General features: G+C 44.0%; 1 protein-coding gene across 2 annotated transcripts in view; it reads right to left on the bottom strand.

Moving 5' to 3' along the window:
* nsmaf (neutral sphingomyelinase (N-SMase) activation associated factor) overlaps window positions 1-20,033 on the bottom strand; it is an 82,781-nt gene that overhangs the window by 43,506 nt on the left and 19,242 nt on the right. For both annotated transcript variants that reach the window (XM_060933381.1, XM_060933389.1), the window contains exons 3-13: window positions 12,288-12,366; window positions 12,122-12,186; window positions 11,885-11,921; window positions 11,739-11,789; window positions 9,265-9,336; window positions 9,122-9,169; window positions 8,957-9,009; window positions 5,983-6,112; window positions 5,814-5,885; window positions 5,631-5,739; window positions 3,634-3,810 (exon numbers count right to left, since the gene is read on the bottom strand). In XM_060933381.1, the coding sequence (XP_060789364.1) occupies window positions 3,634-3,810; window positions 5,631-5,739; window positions 5,814-5,885; window positions 5,983-6,112; window positions 8,957-9,009; window positions 9,122-9,169; window positions 9,265-9,336; window positions 11,739-11,789; window positions 11,885-11,921; window positions 12,122-12,186; window positions 12,288-12,366 (893 nt within the window). The remainder of the gene's footprint in view (window positions 1-3,633; window positions 3,811-5,630; window positions 5,740-5,813; window positions 5,886-5,982; window positions 6,113-8,956; window positions 9,010-9,121; window positions 9,170-9,264; window positions 9,337-11,738; window positions 11,790-11,884; window positions 11,922-12,121; window positions 12,187-12,287; window positions 12,367-20,033) is intronic.

Raw genomic sequence — 20,033 nt, 5'->3', positions numbered from 1 at the left:
CTTTCTCCTTGCAACCCTGCCATGCACACCATTGTTGTTCAGTGTTCTCCTGATGGTGGACTCATGAACATTAGCCAGTGTGAGAGAGGCCTTCAGTTGCTTAGAAGTTACCCTGGGGTCCTTTGTGACCTCGCCAACTATTACATGCCTTGCTCTTGGAGTGATCTTTGTTGGTTGACCACTCCTGGGAAGGGTAACAATGGTCTTGAATTTCCTCCATTTGTACACAATCTGTCTGACTGTGGATTGGTGGAGTCCAAACTCTTTAGAGATGGTTTTGTAACCTTTTCCAGCCTGATGAGCATCAACAACGCTTTTTCTGAGGTCCCCAGAAATCTCCTTTGTTCGTGCCATGATACACTTCCACAAACGTGTTGTGAAGATCAAACTTTGATAGATCCCTGTTCTTTAAAATAAAACAGGGTGCCCACTCACACCTGATTGTCATCCCATGGATTGAAAACACCTGACTCTAATTTCACCTTCAAATTAACTGCTAACCCTAGAGGTTCACATACTTTTGCCACTCACGGATATGTAATATTGGACCATTTTCCTCAATAAATAAATGACCAAGTATAATATTTTTGTCTCATTTGTTTAACTGGGTTCTCTTTATCTACTTTTAGGACTTGTGTGAAAATCTGATGATGTTTTAGGTCATATTTATGCAGAAATATAGAAAATTCTAAAGGGTTCACAAACTTTCAAGCACCACTGCATGTTGCTCTAGAACCTGGATATACCTTTCAGCATTGATGGTGTCTTTCCAGATGTGTAAGCTGCCAATGCCACACGCACTAATGCAACCCCATACCATCAGAGATGCAGGCTTCTGAACCGAGCGCTGATAACAACTTGGGTCGTCCTTCTCCTCTTTAGTCCGAATGACACGGCGTCCCTGATTTCCATAAAGAACTTCAAATTTTGATTCGTCTGACCACAGAACAGTTTTCCACTTTGCCACAGTCCATTTTAAATGAGCCTTGGCCCAGAGAAGACGTCTGCGCTTCTGGATCATGTTTAGAGACGGCTTCTTCTTTGAACTATAGAGTTTTAGCTGGCAACGGCGGATGGCACGGTGAATTGCGTTCACAGATAATGTTCTCTGGAAATATTCCTGAGCCCATTTTGTGATTTCCAATACAGAAACATGCCTGTATGTGATGCAGTGGCGTCTAAGGGCCCGAAGATCACGGGCACCCAGTATGGTTTTCCGGCCTTGACCCTTACGCACAGAGATTCTTCCAGATTCTCTGAATCTTTTGATGATATTATGCACTGTAGATGATGATATGTTCAAACTCTTTGCAATTTTACACTGTCGAACTCCTTTCTGATATTGCTCCACTATTTGTCGGCGCAGAATTAGGGGGATTGGTGATCCTCTTCCCATCTTTACTTCTGAGAGCCGCTGCCACTCCAAGATGCTCTTTTTATACCCAGTCATGTTAATGACCTATTGCCAATTGACCTAATGAGTTGCAGTTTGGTCCTCCAGCTGTTCCTTTTTTGTACCTTTAACATTTCCAGCCTCTTATTGCCCCGTCCCAACTTTTTTGAGATGTGTTGCTGTCATGAAATTTCAAATGACCCAATATTTGGCATGAAATTTCAAAATGTCTCACTTTCGACATTTGATATGTTTTCTATGTTCTACTGTGAATACAATATTAGTTTTTGAGATTTGTAAATTATTGCATTCCATTTTTATTTACAATTTGTACTTTGTCCCAACTTTTTTGGAATCGGGGTTGTACATTTGTATGGATTACTGCACTTTTCTATATGGAATAAACTGCTGAGTTTAGCAGACACACTTATCCAAAGCGATATATCGAAGAACTTGAGTCTCTATCAAAAACAAATCCTCGTGCAAGTTCACAAGGTCAGGGACTTTATATATTTAAAAAAATTAAAAATGGCATGCTGGTCTAGTGGTTAGCGCCATCACCTCACAGCAAGAAGGTCTGGGTTCGAGCCCCGTGGCCGGCGGGGGCCTTTCTGTGTGGAGTTTGCATGTTCTCCCCGTGTCCGTGTGGGTTTCCTCCGGGTGCTCCGGTTTCCCCCACAGTCCAAAGACATGCAGGTTAGGTTAACTGGTGACTCTAAATTGACCGTAGGTGTGAATGTGAGTGTGAATGGTTGTCTGTGTCTATGTGTCAGCCCTGTGATGACCTGGCGACTTGTCCAGGGTGTACCCCGCCTTTCGCCCGTAGTCAGCTGGGATAGGCTCCAGCTTGCCTGCGACCCTGTAGAAGGATAAAGCGGCTAGAGATAATGAGATGAGATGAGATAAACAGAGGCCGGTCTGTGCATAGCTATAAAATACATGACTCAGGTGACGGAAAAGTTAGCAATTTTTTAAAAACTATTGATGGGACATCTCATTCATCTCATTATCTCTAGCCGCTTTATCCTGTTCTACAGGGTCGCAGGCAAGCTGGAGCCTATCCCAGCTGACTACGGGCGAAAGGCGGGGTACACCCTGGACAAGTCGCCAGGTCATCACAGGGCTGACACATAGACACAGACAACCATTCACACTCACATTCACACCTACGGTCAATTTAGAGTCACCAGTTAACCTAACCTGCATGTCTTTGGACTGTGGGGGAAACCGGAGCACCCGGAGGAAACCCACGCGGACACGGGGAGAACATGCAAACTCCACACAGAAAGGCCCTCGCCGGCCACGGGGCTCGAACCCAGACCTTCTTGCTGTGAGGCGACAGCGCTAACCACTACACCACCGTGCCGCCCTGATGGTACATATTATTAAAAAACTTATTGGTATAGTAGGGAGTTAAAATATAATTTCCAACTCTGTTTTTCATGCTTTACCCTGATCGATTGTTTCAGGCTCTCAGCTGTCTACGCACTTGAACTTTTATAGACTTTTATGGGCATCACTACATGCTAGTGTTGTGGTACTCAAGACCAGACTCAAGAGCACATTTTGAAGGTCTCGATCTCATCTCTGAATTGATTGCATTTTTACTCAGTCTGGTTTCAGTCATGTCGACTCAGGATTTTATTTCAAGTCCACAACTGCAGGGATTTCACTAAACTGCCTATGCATTGTCTGTCTGATTTATTTGTTAACATCATTACTATGACTGGATGTAAAATTTCCTGCTTCAAATGCAACCAATAATGTGACTCAATGCGAATTCAAATTTTCCATTTCCTGTTCACGGCCATCACCTCTCCCCATCCCCCTTCACACCCACACTGGTCTGGTCCTGGTCTTGACTTGGTCTCACCCTGCCTTGGTCTTGACTTGGTCTCAACCCCTCAAAGTCTTGGTCTTGTCTCAGTCTTGATACACTTTAGGCTTGGTTTAGATGGTCTTGAATACAACACTACTGCATGCAATTCAGCTGTGCCACGCCTGAACTTGGTACTTTACAGGTGACTGGCATTCATCAACATACACACTCAAGCATAAAGAAAATGAGCATTTCTGAAACTTTTGTAAACCTGGTGGAAATATTTAGTTTGGATTGCACAAACATTTACACAGAACGTTACTAAAAGGCTCTCAGCTGTGGCTGATATGAGGCCCAATGTGTTTTCTGCTGCACTCACTCTTAGCCATACTCTTGCGTATACTATGTGTGTGTGGCCTACCCAGTTGTGGGCTCGTGTAGTCACTGAGGACCCAAGGAAACACAGGATACTGTGAAAGGTCGTTAACACTGCGGTCTGCCAGGTTGTTAAGGTGCAGCAAGTACTGGTAGTTGGAGATGTGCCCTCTCTGCCACTGCAACATGTAACTCTCTGCTGTGTGCTCCGCTATGTGGTTCTCTGTCTCAAAACAAAACACACATGCACACACCAATATAATAAAAGTTACTCATACTTTACTAAAATTAAAAAACAAAAACTTTTATAATGCTAGAACTTTATGATAATTCAAAAATGTATGGTGACAATGTATATACAACAATGGAGAGTACATTACAAAAGTATTCATCCCCCTTGGTGTTTGTCCTGTTTTGTCGCATTACAAGCTAGAATTAAAATGGATTTTTGGAGAGTTAGCACCATTTGATTTACATAACATGCCTACAACTTTAAAGGTGAAAATTGTTGTTTTATTGTGACACAAACAAGACGAAAAAACAGAAATCTGGAGTGTGCATACTGTAGGTATTCACCCCCCAAAGTCAGTACTTTATATAGCCACCTTTTGCTGCAATTACAGCTGCAAGTCTCTTGGGGTATGTCTCTATTAGCTTAGCACATCTAGCCACTGGGATTTTTGTCCATTCCTCAAGGCAAAACTGCTCCAACTCCTTAAAGTTAGATGGGTTGCGTTGGTGTACAGCAATCTTCAAGTTAGGCCACAGATTCTCAATTGGATTGAGGTCTGGGCTTTGATTAGGTCATTCAAAGACATTTAAATGTTTCCCTTTAAACTACTCCAGTGTAGCTTTAGCAGTGTGTTTAGGGTCATTGTCTTGCTGGAATGTGAGCCTTCGTCCCAGTCTCAAACCTCTGGCTGACTCAAACAGGTTTTCCTCCAGAATTGCCCTGTATTTAGTGCCATCCATCTTTCCTTCAGTCCTCACCAGCTTTCCGGTCTCTGCAGATGGAAAAACACCCCCACAGCATGATGCTGCCACCACCATGCTTCACTGTAGGAATGGTGTTCTCAGGGTGTTGGGTTTGCACCACATATGGTGTTTCCCATGATGGCCAAAAAGATCAATTTTAGACTCATTTGACCAGAGAATCTTCTTCCATGTGTTTGGGGAGTCTGCCACATGCTGTTGGGCAAACTCCAAAACATGTTTTCTTAGGCAATTACTTTTTTTTGGCCACTCTTCCATAAAGCCCTGCTCTGTGGAGTGTACGGCTTAAAGTGGTCCTATGGCCAGATACTCCCATCTCCGCTGTGGATCTTTGCAGCTCCTTCAGTGTTATCTTTGGTGTCTTTGTTGCATCTCTGATTAATGCCCTCCTTGCCCGGTCTGTGAGTTTTGGTTGGCGGCCTTCTCTTGTCAGGTTTGTAGTGGTGCCATATTCTTTCCATTGTGCTATAATGGATTTAATGGAGCTCCCTGGGATATTCAAAGTTTGGGATACTTTTTATAACCCAACCCTGATCTACACTTCTCCACAACTTTGTCTCTGACCTGTTTGGAGGCTCCTTGGTTTTCATGTTGCTTGCTTAGTCGTGTTGCAGAGTCAGGGTCCTTCCAGAACAAGTTGATTTATACAGACATCATGTGACAGATCATGTGACACATTGATTGCACACAGGTGGATCTTAATCAACTAATTATGTGACTGATGAAGTGAATGGGTTGGAGCAGCTCTTATTTAGGGGTTTCATACAAAAGGGGGTGAATACTTATGCACACTCCAGATTTCTGTTTTTTTTCATCTTAATTATTGTTTGTGTCACAATAAAACAACAACTTGCACCTTTAAAGTGGTAGGCATGTTGTGTAACTCAAATGGTGCTAACCCTCCAAAAATCCATTTTAATTCCAGCTTGTAATGCGACAGAACAGGACAAACACCAAGGGGGATGAATACTTTTGCAAGACAATGTATATAAATCCTTAGATGGAGACCCTGAAAGACACTGTGGATGAATGTGTGTGTACACAACACACCTAGGAATGTGCCAATGTAGTAGTAAAGTTCATCCCTGTCTTCAGTATTGTAGAACTTTAGGTAGATATCGGAACACAGATCATTCTCTGTACAAAACACCTCCAGCCCCTAAAACACACACATACGTCATGAACACAGAACTGCACTAATTAACCCCTATATACCATCAAACACACACTTACCAGTGGTCTCAGGCCATGTCTTCTTTTGTAGATGCGCCGGACGCTGTGGAGTCCAATGTGCACCACTGAATCCTGTCCCCCCCCACATACAGACAAATACTGAACATATTGATTACCATTCTATTAAATTCAGAAAGAAAGAGCTCACTCATGCCGCACTGTAACTCACAGGGTAACCATTAAGGGGCTGGAAGTACAGGTTGTGATCTGTGATGCAGATGTGGCCAGGGTTAGTCACCAGAGGGGTCACCATCTCGGCCTTACACTCCATATGTGGCTGTTCAGACACACTCTGAAAGCTACACACACACACACACACGTCATTATATATTACTGGTCAACTTACAATGCTGTATTTTGGCTAAATACAACAATCACTTGTGAAACAGGACAATCGGCTGACATTTATGCATATAACGCTTACAATGTGGTCAAGCAGTTAACTAGGATTTGTTAACTATATGCCTTATCATCAATTATGTGGCATACCGATAGCATTCCAACTATATCTATGAGAGAATCCGGTTTTATATGATGGGGTGTGTCTTGATATTCACTTATCTAGCAGACACTTTTATCCAAAGCACCTCATACATGGCTGCAAAAGACTGTATGAGCAAATAATCACCGAAGACTGGTTCTCTAGCAACCCTGAGAGTTTACAATCTTCCCCTCACAACACCCAAAACAGCAAGCTACGACAGGCCATCAAGCACACAATCAGAACATGTGGTAGATCTGAAAATCATATAAGTGGTATGGCGGTGGGTGGCACGGTAGTGTAGTGGTTAGCGCTGTCGCCTCACAGCAAGAAGGTCCAGGTTCGAGCCCCGTGGCCGGCGAGGGCCTTTCTGTGCGGAGTTTGCATGTTCTCCCCATGTCCGCATGGGTTTCCTCCGGGTGCTTCGGTTTCCCCCACAGTCCAAAGACATGCAGGTTAGGTTAACTGGTGACTCTAAATTGAGCGTAGGTGTGAATGTGAACGGTTCTGTCTGTCAGCCCTGTGATGACCGGCAGCTTGTCCAGGGTGTACCCCGCCTTTCGCCCGTAGTCAGCTGGGATAGGCTCCAGCTTGCCTGCGACCCTGTAGAACAGGATAAAGCGGCTAGAGATAATGAGATGAGATGGTATGGCGGTCCATCAGGTACCTTTAAGGTATGTGTCCCTAATTGCTGACTACAGGGTCTTAATAAACTCCATTGCTTGGTTAGTGATAGAGCAAGAAATTGAGATTTGTAAGCACTCCTGGAAGATCAGTCAGGACCATCCAACACAAAGCATCAGTAGAATTGGGATCAGCTGTTTATAACCCAGTAGTAAAACACTGTTGTCTATTTAAAAAAAACAAACACCAATTTTGAGTCCTTTAAAAAAAAAAAACTAAATAAATAAAAGCAGATATTGCTCTTTACTGGTATAACAGAAAAGCGTCCGCCATCATCAGGAGTTCGAATTCCGACAATGCCACAGTCATCCAAAGCCAGGAGTCAAGATTAGCCATGCTCTCTGTTTGGGAGGGAGTAGCCTGGGCCCGCCCATCCTAAGCGTGACGCAACATGAGGGCCTGTTCCGAGCTTAGTCTGGCCAGGCAGGCTATCTACAGCATTTCCAAGCTCCCGAAAAAATCGGGAACCAATCAACTTTTAAGCATCTCCAACGGCCCTGGGTAGAGGCGTGTTCAAGGCAGTGACATAGTAGAACTGCGACCGGAAGCCATAGATTGTTTACAGAATCTATGCCGGAAGCGCTTCATTCACATCACGAACATGGAGCAGCGGCAAGCCTTTAACACAGCGGTAGATGCTGTATTGAAAGCATTCAACGGGAAGTTCTCATTGAAAACGGAGCAAAGAGCAGCCCTGGAGGTATTTATTGAAAGGAAGGACGTTTTCACCTTGCTCCCGACCGGCTTCGGTAAGAGTTTAATCTACCAGTTAGCCCCGTCGCGTCACATACGTCAGAGGAAAGAGTGATGTGATTGGTTTAAGCTTCGTCACAGCCTTTTCTGGCTTCGACCAGTAGCAAACTGAGGCATTTCAGGGAGGCGGGCCAACCACAGGCTCTGGGAAACGGTTTGGCTTAATAGCTTGGCCAGACCAAATGCTCGGAGAGCTTTGAAGTCGCGTTAGCCAGGCTAGGGAGGGAGGGCATTAATCTAGCTTCCCTGTCAATCACAGCAACACCAGCCAATTGTGGGCATCTTGATGGCACTTTCCTCCCAGTGTGTTATGCTGACCTGTGACATGGCACGAGCTGCAGAACATGTGCTAGATCTAAAATCAAATCATACGTGGTATCGCAGCCTATCAGGTACCTTTAAGGAACGTATCCCTAATACTTGTTATAGGGTCTTTATATGTGTGCGGTTTGAAAAGACGCCATTGGCTGACTTCATGCGTTTCAGAAGACGAACATTATGCTTCACCCTTCCCAGATGATAAGGGAGAGTTAGCTAGTGGGTGAAAACTGGCAGGACCAAAGTGGGGTGAAAATCCTGATTTTTATTTCCCTTTATTTCTTTCTGGGGGGGGGGGGGGTTTAAAGCAGGAATGTCTTCAGTCTACTTGTCCAGGGTGTACCCCGCCTCTCACCCATAGTCAGCTGGGATAGGCTCCAGCTTGCCTGAGACCCTGTAGAACAGGATAAGCAGCTACAGATAATGGATGGATGGATGTCTTCAATCTCATCTCATTATCTCTAGCCGCTTTATCCTGTTCTACAGGGTCGCAGGCAAGCTGGAGCCTATCCCAGCTGACTACGGGCGAAAGGCGGGGTACACCCTGGACAAGTCGCCAGGTCATCACAGGGCTGACACATAGACACAGACAACCATTCACACTCACATTCACACCTACGGTCAATTTAGAGTCACCAGTTAACCTAACCTGCATGTCTTTGGACTGTGGGGGAAACCGGAGCACCCAGAGGAAACCCACGCAGACACAGGAAGAACATGCAAACTCCGCACAGAAAGGCCCTCGCCGGCCACGGGGCTCGAACCCGGACCTTCTTGCTGTGAGGCGACAGCGCTAACCACTACACCTCCGTGCCGCCCATGTCTTCAATCTGTCTTTGTAAATATAACCTATCCCTAAAACGACTAAAGGTGTGAGGGGAGTGTTAATTGCACAAAGAGGTCTAACCTGTTCATATCGAAAGATGTTCTCGCCAACCTGGATTGCAAGTTAGCAGCAATCTAAAGAAGTCACACACATGCAGTTATTATTGTGATTTTAAAAAATGGATTCCTCTCAATAACCTCAATTCACTGAGTGAACAGATGCAAGTTTGCATGTAACTGTACAAACCATGGCTGTCTGATCTCCCAGCTTGTCCAGACAAGATGCTCGGTGTAACTGCAAAAATGAAACAGGTTGATAAAGCAAACATCGTCAAGCAATTCTCTGAGTAACTCTGCCAATAATTAAGCTGCAGAAACTGTAATACAAACCTGCAGCAACGTCTGGACAACATCATCTGTTTTTGTGGGTATCTCCAGCTGGAATACGACACTTCTTTCTCCCTAGTAAGTAGGTTTAAAACATTAATAAAAACATTATTAGGTTAGAAAAATCAATCGAACAAGAATCTGATGAATACTGTCACTGTCGAAATAGAAAACAAATGTGTCCAATATCAGAGATGTCAAAACCGGCAATAAAAAAAATCCTAGCAGGCGTAGAGAAGGAGAGAAAATATTATTTTATATATATATATATGTTTTTAAACCACACAAACCTAGCGCATGTCAATTTTTAAAAATTATTTTTTTCCCCTTCACACAGAGGGGAACCGTCAGGGCCTTCTAGGCCTTCAGAGAAGGCCCAAACATAATCAGCATTTCAACTGTTATACTTAATTTCTTTCACTCGTTAATTACTTTCATTCTTTCATTATAATTATTCTCTTATAATTTTTATTTGGCCTCATTTTCTATTAAATTTGCTTCAGAAATTAAAGGGTTACCGTCCTGAAAACATTAAAAGAGTTATGTAATGAGATTTTGTTTGTTGTCTCTATCCTGAGAAGAGTTTAGAGCCGGCTCACTCATTGGTTAGGACTTCATTGCCGGGACAGAAGGCCATGGCAGTGTATGTTTATGTAGGAAGGGAGAGACGAATTAACCAAACAGATTTTGATTTATAGTGGGAGGGACCAAAGATTTATCGCCCTCGGCCTTCTCGAAGGCCAACGTGAGCTTAACCGCGAATCGGCGCAGCAGTGAAGTCACCTTCCAGCCCGTGTAGTGTTCATCAGTAGTGTTAGCGAATGCTAATAAAGCAGTCAAGCCAGTGCTATCGAGAGCAAGTAGCACAGGCTAACGACCGAGAAACTAAGGCCCTGTCCACACGGCAACGGATTCAGGTGAATCTGATAAAATTGTTTATCGTTTCGGCCTGGCGTCCACACGGCACCGGCGTTTTGGGTGCCCCAAAATGAAATCTTTTGAGAACGGGTTCCAGAGTGGAAAGATCTGGCAACGGCGCCGTTGCGAAGTCGTCTGGATGAGTAGAACGGATTTGTTTACGATGACGTCACAACCACATGTGCTTCACGCCGGGTAGAAGTGTAATGAACTCGATGCGAGTTGTCAACAAATCCTATAACTTGGTTCATGAAACGCGCTTACAAAATATTTTCACTGTGAATATTTATTGTGTAATGGTGCAAAGTGAGAGAGAGAGAGAGAGAGAGAGAGAGAGAGAGAGACTCTGCCCTTAGGGCAGAGTCAATCCCGCCAGCAAAAATAGGGAAAAAAAAGGAGCGATCTCACCTCTTCAGATGTTGGTTTAAGTCCTACAATACATTCCTCAAAAAGAGCGTAGAAGAACAAATTAATCCATCAACGTGTAGCATTCAATTTATTCCGGACCATTAAAGACGCCGCCTTCCGCGTAGAATCATACGTCATCCTCGCCGCCATATTGGATAGGTCAAAGCGGAGAATAAAGATGCCTCATTCATGTGCTGCGTTTAACTGTACCAACAGGTTTGCCGTCCAAACGAGATCACATGGGATTACCTTTCACAGGTGAGACTGGAAAAATACTTTTCATTGTATTTGGTCATTATAATGTAATTTTACGAACAGATTTTTCTGACTTTGTGGCTAATATGAAGTCTCACGCATAATAGTTTATGCGCATGCGTCCTTCTTCTATTGTTGTGGTGTCTCCGATGGGACCATCTTACAGCGCACCTAGAGGTGTGGCATGTGTATTGCATCGTCTTCAGCAAGCGTTGCGTTGCCATATGTACCTGATATTTTACTGATCCGTTGCCCATGTGGACGCGATATTTTTTTTTAAAATCTCGTTGCCGTTGTCGTGTGGATGTAGCCTAAGATTTCTGTCTCTAGACGCTTCTTCCACGCACACTCGCTACAGTATTTTTCACTCGTACTAAAGTATTCATTTCTCTGTGTAATTTACTGAGTTACTTTTAAAATCAACATCGACAACTACACACAACGGAGCGACCTGGCAGCCTGCCGCTAATCCCTTGCAAAATCCTTTGCCCTGTTGCCTTTTTGGTGTCTGGCTAAGTTTTGGCTGAGCTGAAGCACCAGCTCCAACAGAAACGGTTTGCCACTGCCTTCACACGTGGTCACAACCACTTTTTTCTGCTGGTTCACAAGACCAAGGTTTGAGGTTTCGTTTTAGATAAAAGTGAAAGTCAACCAGAATGCAATACCTGTCTTTCACATTCTGTGTCCTTTCCCTTCCCTTTGCTATTCCACTAGATGAATTTCATTTGTATTTTGTTTGATCACAGTTTTGTTCATTTATTTTTTTTTCCAAGTAGAAAAACGGAGTTACTGCTACAGCAAGGTGTCAGAAATGATAAACGCTATGGCTGAACCACAGATTTTTTTGGCAACTATGCGATACGTTCAAATCCAGTAATATGAATGTATACTCTTACCCTTTCATATTTGTATGGAGCAACAACATTCCCCTCTTTAATCAGATAAACCTGATAAACCAAAAACATGTGGTTAGAAAGTACATCTAAACAGCGAGCAGGCACACACTGACTTTCTGTATGTACACACTGAAGCACATGCTCACCTGCTTGGTTTCCATAAGTATACATGCTGGCTTGGTTCTGCAGCAGAATAAGGAAATGAAACAAGAGGGGGAAAAAACAAACAGTTAAATATGGATGCAAGTGAAAGACCACGCACATCCTAACTGTGCGTCACTTTGATTTTAAACTGCAAAGTGCATTACAAGCATGGATCTAACTGAAGTGCTCTTGAGGTTCTCCATCTCTCTCAACCGCAAATGTGCATTTAAATATCTCACTCTTTAAACGGGTTGGATTCATTCTCCTCCACTGCTTCTATCCGCCTGCAGTCTTTCAGTGGGATCTGTTTTTTTAAAAAAAAGAAAAAAAAGTCAGCATATTTCTCTTAGCATTTCCATGCTGATATATTAGTGTGAGATGCTAAAGTTCTGAAGAGGAATTTACCTTCAAAATAGGTTCAGTTGTCTCATCTGGCTCAAAAATGACTGATTTGGAACAGACCTTTAGGGAGCCTCGAGTATTTCTGGGACCAAACCAGTAAAACAAAGAGAAACATGAATTAAATCATGAAAACACAAAACAATTTCATTTGATAGTGCAATTCTGTGACACCCCATATTCATAGCAACATCTGTATACCCTGGGTGGGTGTGGTCTAAACTGCATCATGTCTTCACTGATGAGCCTCACAGCCAGAAGCACAGGACAACCGGTTATTCAAAAACGCACGAGTCAAAAGGCACTAACAACCTGCTCACACAGTTTAAACCAATCACTAACAAACATGGACAGTGCATCATCTCTTTAAAAAAAAAAAAAAAAAAGTGATGCAACTCCTGCGCTGTGTCTGAAATCACTCACTACAGTGGACTATATAGTGAGGTCGCCATTTTGTAGTGCTGTCCGAATGTACAACCCCGATTCCAAAAAAGTTGGGACAAAGTACAAATTGTAAATAAAAACGAAATGCAATGATGTGGAAGTTTCAAAATTCCATATTTTATTCAGAATAGAACATAGATGACATATCAAATGTTTAAACTGAGAAAATGTATCTGTAGTGGCAAAATTTCAGTAATGGTGTTCATTAATTCAACCACTTCTTCGTGTGGGCAGCCTAAGGTTTCTGACTCATATCCATATCCAATGCATTTTCATTACCCATGTTACTTCAGTGTACTCACGGACCAGTTGAGTTTCTTTTTGTTTTCTTTAATTCTTGAACGTCTTGGTAACACAAAAGTATCTTCTTAGTACAAACACAAAAGGGTAAAAATAAAAACAGCCATATCACTATAGTCAAATATTCATCTTCTCATAAGGCACGGGACGGACACGGTCAAAAAGCTATGTGCCTTCATTACTGCGCGCACGTCTACTGAACGGCACGCCTCTTATTCTAAATCACATGTATCCCATAGAATCCTATTAACCAATCAAAATTCAGCATTAATAATACGATTCTAAATCTCCACATTTAAATTATATCTGGTCTAAACATTACTAAATATTATTCTGACTTATTTAAATTCAAAATTATTCATCAAAATTACTTTCTATAATTTGGCTCTAACATTTCCAGCCCCTAATTGTAAGACATGAAGGCTGACAATTACTCAATACTGACTATAGAGCCAAACAATCCAAACATTAAGCATTACCTATCAGTTAAACTCGCATCACTTTCGGAGATAACATTCTGAAAGCTACAATATTCACATTTCTTCCCTTTTTTTTTGCTCACGTGTCCATTTCGCAAATAAGGCAGAGTTTGTCAACAGGCCTTTCTAAGGTGTTGGTCTTTGTCTTGATGACCACACGCCGTACAAGTCCTTTGGCGTCTGGAATCACCTGAAGAACTCTTCCCAGTACCCACGAGCTTCGTGGTGCAGTGTCATCAACGATCATGACGATGTCCCCGGCAGTCAAGTTGTTCTTGATGCGGGTCCATTTCTGACGCTCCTGGAGCATGGGTAGATACTCACGCACCCACCGCTTCCAAAACAAGTCAGCAAGATATTGTACTTGCTTCCATCGACGGCGGGAGTATGAGTCTTCCTTCTGGAACAGTCCAGGGGGAAGAATCGGCTGCTTCTTCATCAGTAGCAAGTGGTTAGGGGTTAACGGCTCAGGATCTGTTGGATCGTCCGTCGTTGTAGTTAGTGGTCTATTGTTCAGTACTGACTCCACTTCGCACATCAGTGTCAGCAAACATTCGTCACTGACTGTCTGTTGCTTGAGCACAGACCTGAGAACCTTTCTCACAGATCTAATCTGTCTTTCCCAAATTCCCCCGAAGTGAGAACCTGAGGGTGGATTGAACACCCACTGTATTCCGTCTTGCATCAGGAATCTGATATTTTGAACTGGTTCCACTTTTGAATTGCTGTACGCAGCTCACGCTCAGCGGCCATTAGGTTTGTGCCATTATCTGAGCGCATGATTGACACCTGTCCTCTCCTACACACAAAACGTCTGATGGCATTCAGACAAGAATCAGTGTCCAATGTGTGCGCAATTTCTATGTGCACTGCTCTCGTTGTGAGACAGGTGAACAGCACACCATATCTTTTTACTGTACTGCGGCCTTGTCTCACATCAAAAGGCCCAAAGTAGTCGACCCCTACATTAGTGAAAGGGGGGTTGTCAGGCAGAAGTCTGTCTTCTGGCAAATCTGCCATCTTCTGCTCCAAGGGTTTGCCTTTAACTTTTCTGCAGATCACACACCTTGACAGAAACTTCCTCACTACTGAGTTGGCTGAGGGGATCCAGTATTTTTGGCGTAACTGGGAGAGCATGTAAAGTCTTCCGCAGTGTCCAATTCTTTCGTGAGTGTCTCGCAAGATCAATGTGGTGATGTGTAGGTCCTTCGGGAGGATTGCTGGATGCTTCGTGTGCTCTGGCATAGCAGCAGCAGAGAGACGACCTCTGACTCTCAGCACACCTTCATGAAGTTCTGGATCTAGTTTCCGCAAGTAACTGGTCTTCTTCACGCTGTTGCCTTTCATCAGCATGGAGATCTCTTCTTGGAAACATTGGTTCTGACCAAACTTGATGATCTCTGTTTCTGCTCGAATCAGATCTTCTAAAGTAAGTATTGTGCTTGTTGTCATTGGTGTCTTATCTTGTCTGTTTGAATTGTCTGTGTTTGTCTGTTCTTTCTTTTTTCTACAGCGTTGCAGAAGCAGGTCTTTGAGCTTGAGAACCCAGGCCACAGCTCTCTTCAAACAGTACCAGCTTGAGTAGTGGTTGATCAGTTTGTTCATGGCATGAACATCTTCAGCTGCGTTTGTGAGATGAACTGTGGCGGTGTGTCTCACCTCATCGTCATCTTCATCACTTTCTGTTTTATCAGGTCTTTTAGGCCAGTATTGTTCTGGTTCTTTCAGAAAAACTGGACCCTGAAACCAGCTTGAGTTCTTCATGAACTTGGTTGGTGCAAGCCCTCGGGATGCACAATCAGCGGGATTAGTTGATGTAGCAACATATCTCCATTGCTGAGGCATGGTTAGCTCTCTGATAACAGCGATGCAATTGGCAACAAATGTTTTGAAGCAAAGCTTCTCGTTCTCAATGTACCTTAGCACAGTTGTGCTGTCAGTCCAAAACAATGAATCGAGAAGATCCATCTGGAGTTCGCTTCTCAGCATCTTGTCTGTCTTCACAGCAACCATAGCTGCTGTCAGCTCAATAGTGGTCTGCTTTATTGGAGTCACGCGGGATGTGCCCTTCACAAAGGCACATTGAACACATCCATCTTCACCAGTCAACCGTAGGTAAGAGACAGTTCCGTACCCGCTTTCACTTCCATCAGAAAAATGGTGGAGCTGTGCTGTTGTGACAGGCCCGAAGTCCGCTGGTCTCACGCATCTTGGTATGGTCACAGCTGACAGCTGGCATAGTTCTTTCAGCCAATTGTTCCATTTTCGACCTAGCTGTTCTGGAATCTTCTCATCCCAAGCAAGTTCCTCCTTGCACAGCTGCTGTAATATCAACTTAGCTGGAAGAATGGCCGGAGCGAGGAACCCAAGCGGGTCATAGATGGAACTTGTGATTGAGAGAATTCCTCGTCTTGTCATGGGTTTATCTTTGACATTGATCCTGAACTTGAAGGCGTCAGACTCAGTGCTCCATAGAACACCCAAGGCTCTTTCCATCGGTAGTGCATCATGAGTCAAGTCCAGGTCTCTAATGTCTTTCGCTCTTTCATGGTCAGGGATAGAGGAGAGCAAAGCACGGCTGTTGCTTGTCCACTTCGTCAAACGAAACCCTCCACTAGCGCACAATGCTGTGAGGTCTTTGTACAGCTTGACTGCTTGATCTTCATTGGCAACAGATGTCAAAGAGTCGTCGACATAGAAGTTCTTCAGGATTGAGTTCACAGCTTCTGGTGATGACTTACTGCGGTTCTCCTCAGCTGTTCTTCGAAGTGCATAGTTCGCGCAACTAGGAGAAGAAGTCGCACCGAAAATGTGGACTGTCATCCTGTACTCGATGATGTCTTGATTCAGGTCTCCTGCTGGCCACCACAGAAAGCGCTGCAGGTCGGTATCATCTTCAGGAATGCGGACTTGATGGTACATGGCCTCGATGTCTGCAATCATGGCAATAGGTTCTTGCCTGAAGCGGAGAAGCACTCCAATCAGCGAGTTCGTTAAATCCGGTCCCTGAAGCAGCTCACTGTTTAGTGAGACTCCCTGGTAGCTGGCCGCACAGTCGAAGACGACGCGGAGCTTCTTCTTCTGTGGGTGATATACCCCGTGGTGGGGAATATACCACAGTTTTCCATCATGGCGGTTCAGTTGTGCCTTAGGAACCTCGACAGCATATCCCTTGCTCAACATGTCGTTCATAAAGGCTGTATATTCTACATGGAACTCAGGATTCTTTGTCAACTTGCTCTTGAGGTTCAGCGCACGCTGTAGCACTGAACTGCGGTTGTTCGGCATCTGGACGCACAACTTCTTTGTTGGCAGACTGATGCAGTAATGTCCATCCATAAGACGGGCAGAGCTGGACACAGACTCCATGAATTTGTGGTCCTCTAAAGACATTTCAGATCTTTCGTCACAATGGCGTTCAGGAAAGTCGTGATTATACTGTTGTATAAGCAAATGCTCCACACTGTCGACGGCTATCCTGTTCACAGCAGCATGTGATTGTGCACGATCATCAGCTGCGGTGTCTATCTCTCTAAGTGGCCCGTTCAGGATCCATCCAAGTGCAGTTTTCACAGCATATGGTCCGTCATCCTTACTTGGGATTACTTTCCATGGCTCCAAGATGATGTATTCTTTGGTTCCAATTAGAAGTTCCACTCCAGCATTGATCTGAGGCAGTCTCACCTCACTGAGGTATGGCCACTTGTCAATCTCTCTCTGAAGCGGGATGTTCTCTCTAGACACAGGAATGCTCTTCTGTGTGTAGACCTTTGACAATGCGATGAAGTTATTGTCTTCAAGGCTGCTGACCTCCAAGTCTGTGAGAACGTAGCTTTCTACCTTGCCTTTGGAATTGATGGTGCTCAACATGAGCTCAGTGCGTCTGCCTTGCACATTCAGCTGCCTTGCCAGAGCTTCCGTACAAAATGACGCAGAGCTGCCGGGATCCATGAATGCATAGACCTCAACAGTCTTGTCACTCTTGCTGATTTTCACTCGCACAGGAACGATGGCAAGCACACAACTGTCTCCAGCCCCAGTACAGGCACTAGTCTCTTTCTCTTCTGACACCTCTGCTGGTTCACTGGCAGCACTGACTTTGTTGACCCCAGTTCCAACTGGCTTCTCCTTTACATCTTTCTCCTTAGAGAAATGCAGCAGACTTGGATGCTTCAGAGCGCAAACCTCGCATGTCATCATCTTCTTACATTCCTTACTTAGATGGCCCTTCACTAGACAACTGAAGCAAAGTCCATTCTTCTTTAAGAAATCCACTCTGTCACTATGAGCCTTTTCTTTAATCTTACGACACTCTTGCAATGTGTGATTCTTTTCACAAAACAGGCAGGGCTTCATAAAGGCGCTGCTGAGTGACACATCTGACTTCGACTTTGTGTCGCTTGGCTCACTGCCTCCAACTTGGTCAACTTTAGTAGCAAAGCTACTTCCTTGCTTTCCTTCTTTCTTTGGTTTATTTCCTTGCTGTGGTTTCTTTGTGACCTTATCTGTGGCTGTGACGTCAATATCTCCGAAAAGTGGGTCGGACACAATCTTTGCCTGACGTTCCACAAAGCTCACCAACTCTGTGAATCTTGCTCTTTTCTTGCGCTGCTCTTGGATGTCATATGCATGAACTCTCCATCTTTCACGTATCTTAAACGGCAACTTCGAAATGATGGCCCTCATAGTAGTGGGATTATCCATCTCTTCCATATAATCAAGATCTTCCATGGCATTACAACAGCTTACCAGGAACATGGAGAATGCACTCAACGCTTTCCCGTCCTCAGCCTTAATCTGAGGCCACTTGGTTACCTTCTCAATTAGCGCTGTAGCCACCTTCAGCTCATTTCCATATTTTTCTTGAAGCAGCTTCAAAGCCTTGGCATAGCCGCGATGTTCAGGCATATGCTGACAGCTCCTCACTAGGTCGCGAGGTTCACCTCTAGTATACTGATCCAAGAAATACAGTTTGTCAGCATCGCTGTCTGCTCTGGAGTCAATAGCATGAAGGAAGGCTCTCATGAACGACCTGTACTCCAGCGGGTCTCCCTGGAACACTGGCACGTCTCTTTGAGGTAACCGGAACAGCTGTTGGTTCTTAGCAAGCATCTCTGCAATGTCTGTCTGTTTTTGCATCATACGATACATCTCACTGGTTGCAATGTCTTGGTGTGAAGTACCTCTGGATTGCATAGGCGGCTGCAGCGTAGCTCTGGGCAGTTGCAGTGTAGCTCTAGGTAGCGGCTGTGGCGCTCTAGGTTGCTTCGGTGTGGCGCCAGCTGATGCTCCTAGGTACCCAGCAGACATCTGGTCTGTAGGTCTTTCAGTGAATGGCTTTACACTGTCAGTGAATGTTGATGTGACTGAAATATTTTGCATATCGCCATATCCATCTTCAATATTGAAATCAATAAGCTGCGTTGGTACTGCTTTGGTCTCACTCACATGAGACAGTCGCCCTTCAGATTCTTCATATACTTTTACTTTGGCAGTAGATACTGCAAGAGCAGTTTCAATTTCCAATCTTTCTTTTGCAGCTTTAATTTCAGCTTCTTTCATCTCTAACATTTGTTTTTCTTTTAAAGCAGCTGCTTGTGCCATGAGAGCTGCTCTGTTGGCTTCTTCTTTAACTCGTGCAGAAGATGTAGTTGACACTCTTGATTTTCTTGAAACATGAGAAACACTGTCCATTGGTGTTATTTCTTGGTCAGCTTCTTGTGCTTCAATCCAATTCTTTATTTTAGTCATAAACTGTAAGCACTGTTCTGACTTTGGCTGAAACCAGAGCTGTTGATCAGCCTCCCTTTCCTCTTCATTAATAAGATACAGCAACACTGCCTGATTGCATTCAATAAACTCTTCATACAGCCTGTTGTAAACTTTCAGTTCTTTTTTAACATCTTTCAGAGCTGGAACGTTTTCACCTTGCAAGAGCTTCTTTATTTCGTTCGATTTTGCTGTCATTTGTCCTACTTTACCTCTTCTGGCTGTTATCAAACGGTGTAACCTTTCCTCCAGTCCTTTAGCTGTCAACGCCCTCTGTCGGTCGTCACGACGCACATCTCCCGGAACGTCTTGGTTTTCATCCGCCATTATCCACACGGGTTCACTCAGCTAATCCACTACACGGCCTTGTTTCAGTTGAGCCCAACTGTCTTCAGTATTGGTATAGCACAAAAGACTGCAATCTTATTCAAAATGAACTTCACATTCAGAACGAGTAGTAAGCACCTTCATTTAGCTTCCACAGCTAGCAAACGTAGCATCCAATTAGCTTAATTAGCTTCGCTCAGTACATTGCAAGTCACTTAGCTTCTTTGTTAGCTCCAATTCGGCTTAGTCATCCAAGCTAGCTTCGTTAAACTTCACTTTGCAAACGCTCCCATAGTTAGAAATCTTCTTACTTCCACAGCAAGCTTAGACAGCTTTTTGACTTAATGTAGTGGCAAAATTTCAGTAATGGTGTTCATTAATTCAACCACTTCTTCGTGTGGGCAGCCTAAGGTTTCTGACTCATATCCATATC

The sequence above is a fragment of the Neoarius graeffei genome, chromosome 1 (assembly GCF_027579695.1).
Source record: "Neoarius graeffei isolate fNeoGra1 chromosome 1, fNeoGra1.pri, whole genome shotgun sequence".
Classification (NCBI taxonomy): Eukaryota; Metazoa; Chordata; class Actinopteri; order Siluriformes; family Ariidae; genus Neoarius; species Neoarius graeffei.
This window is presented reverse-complemented; position numbering and strand designations above follow the sequence as displayed.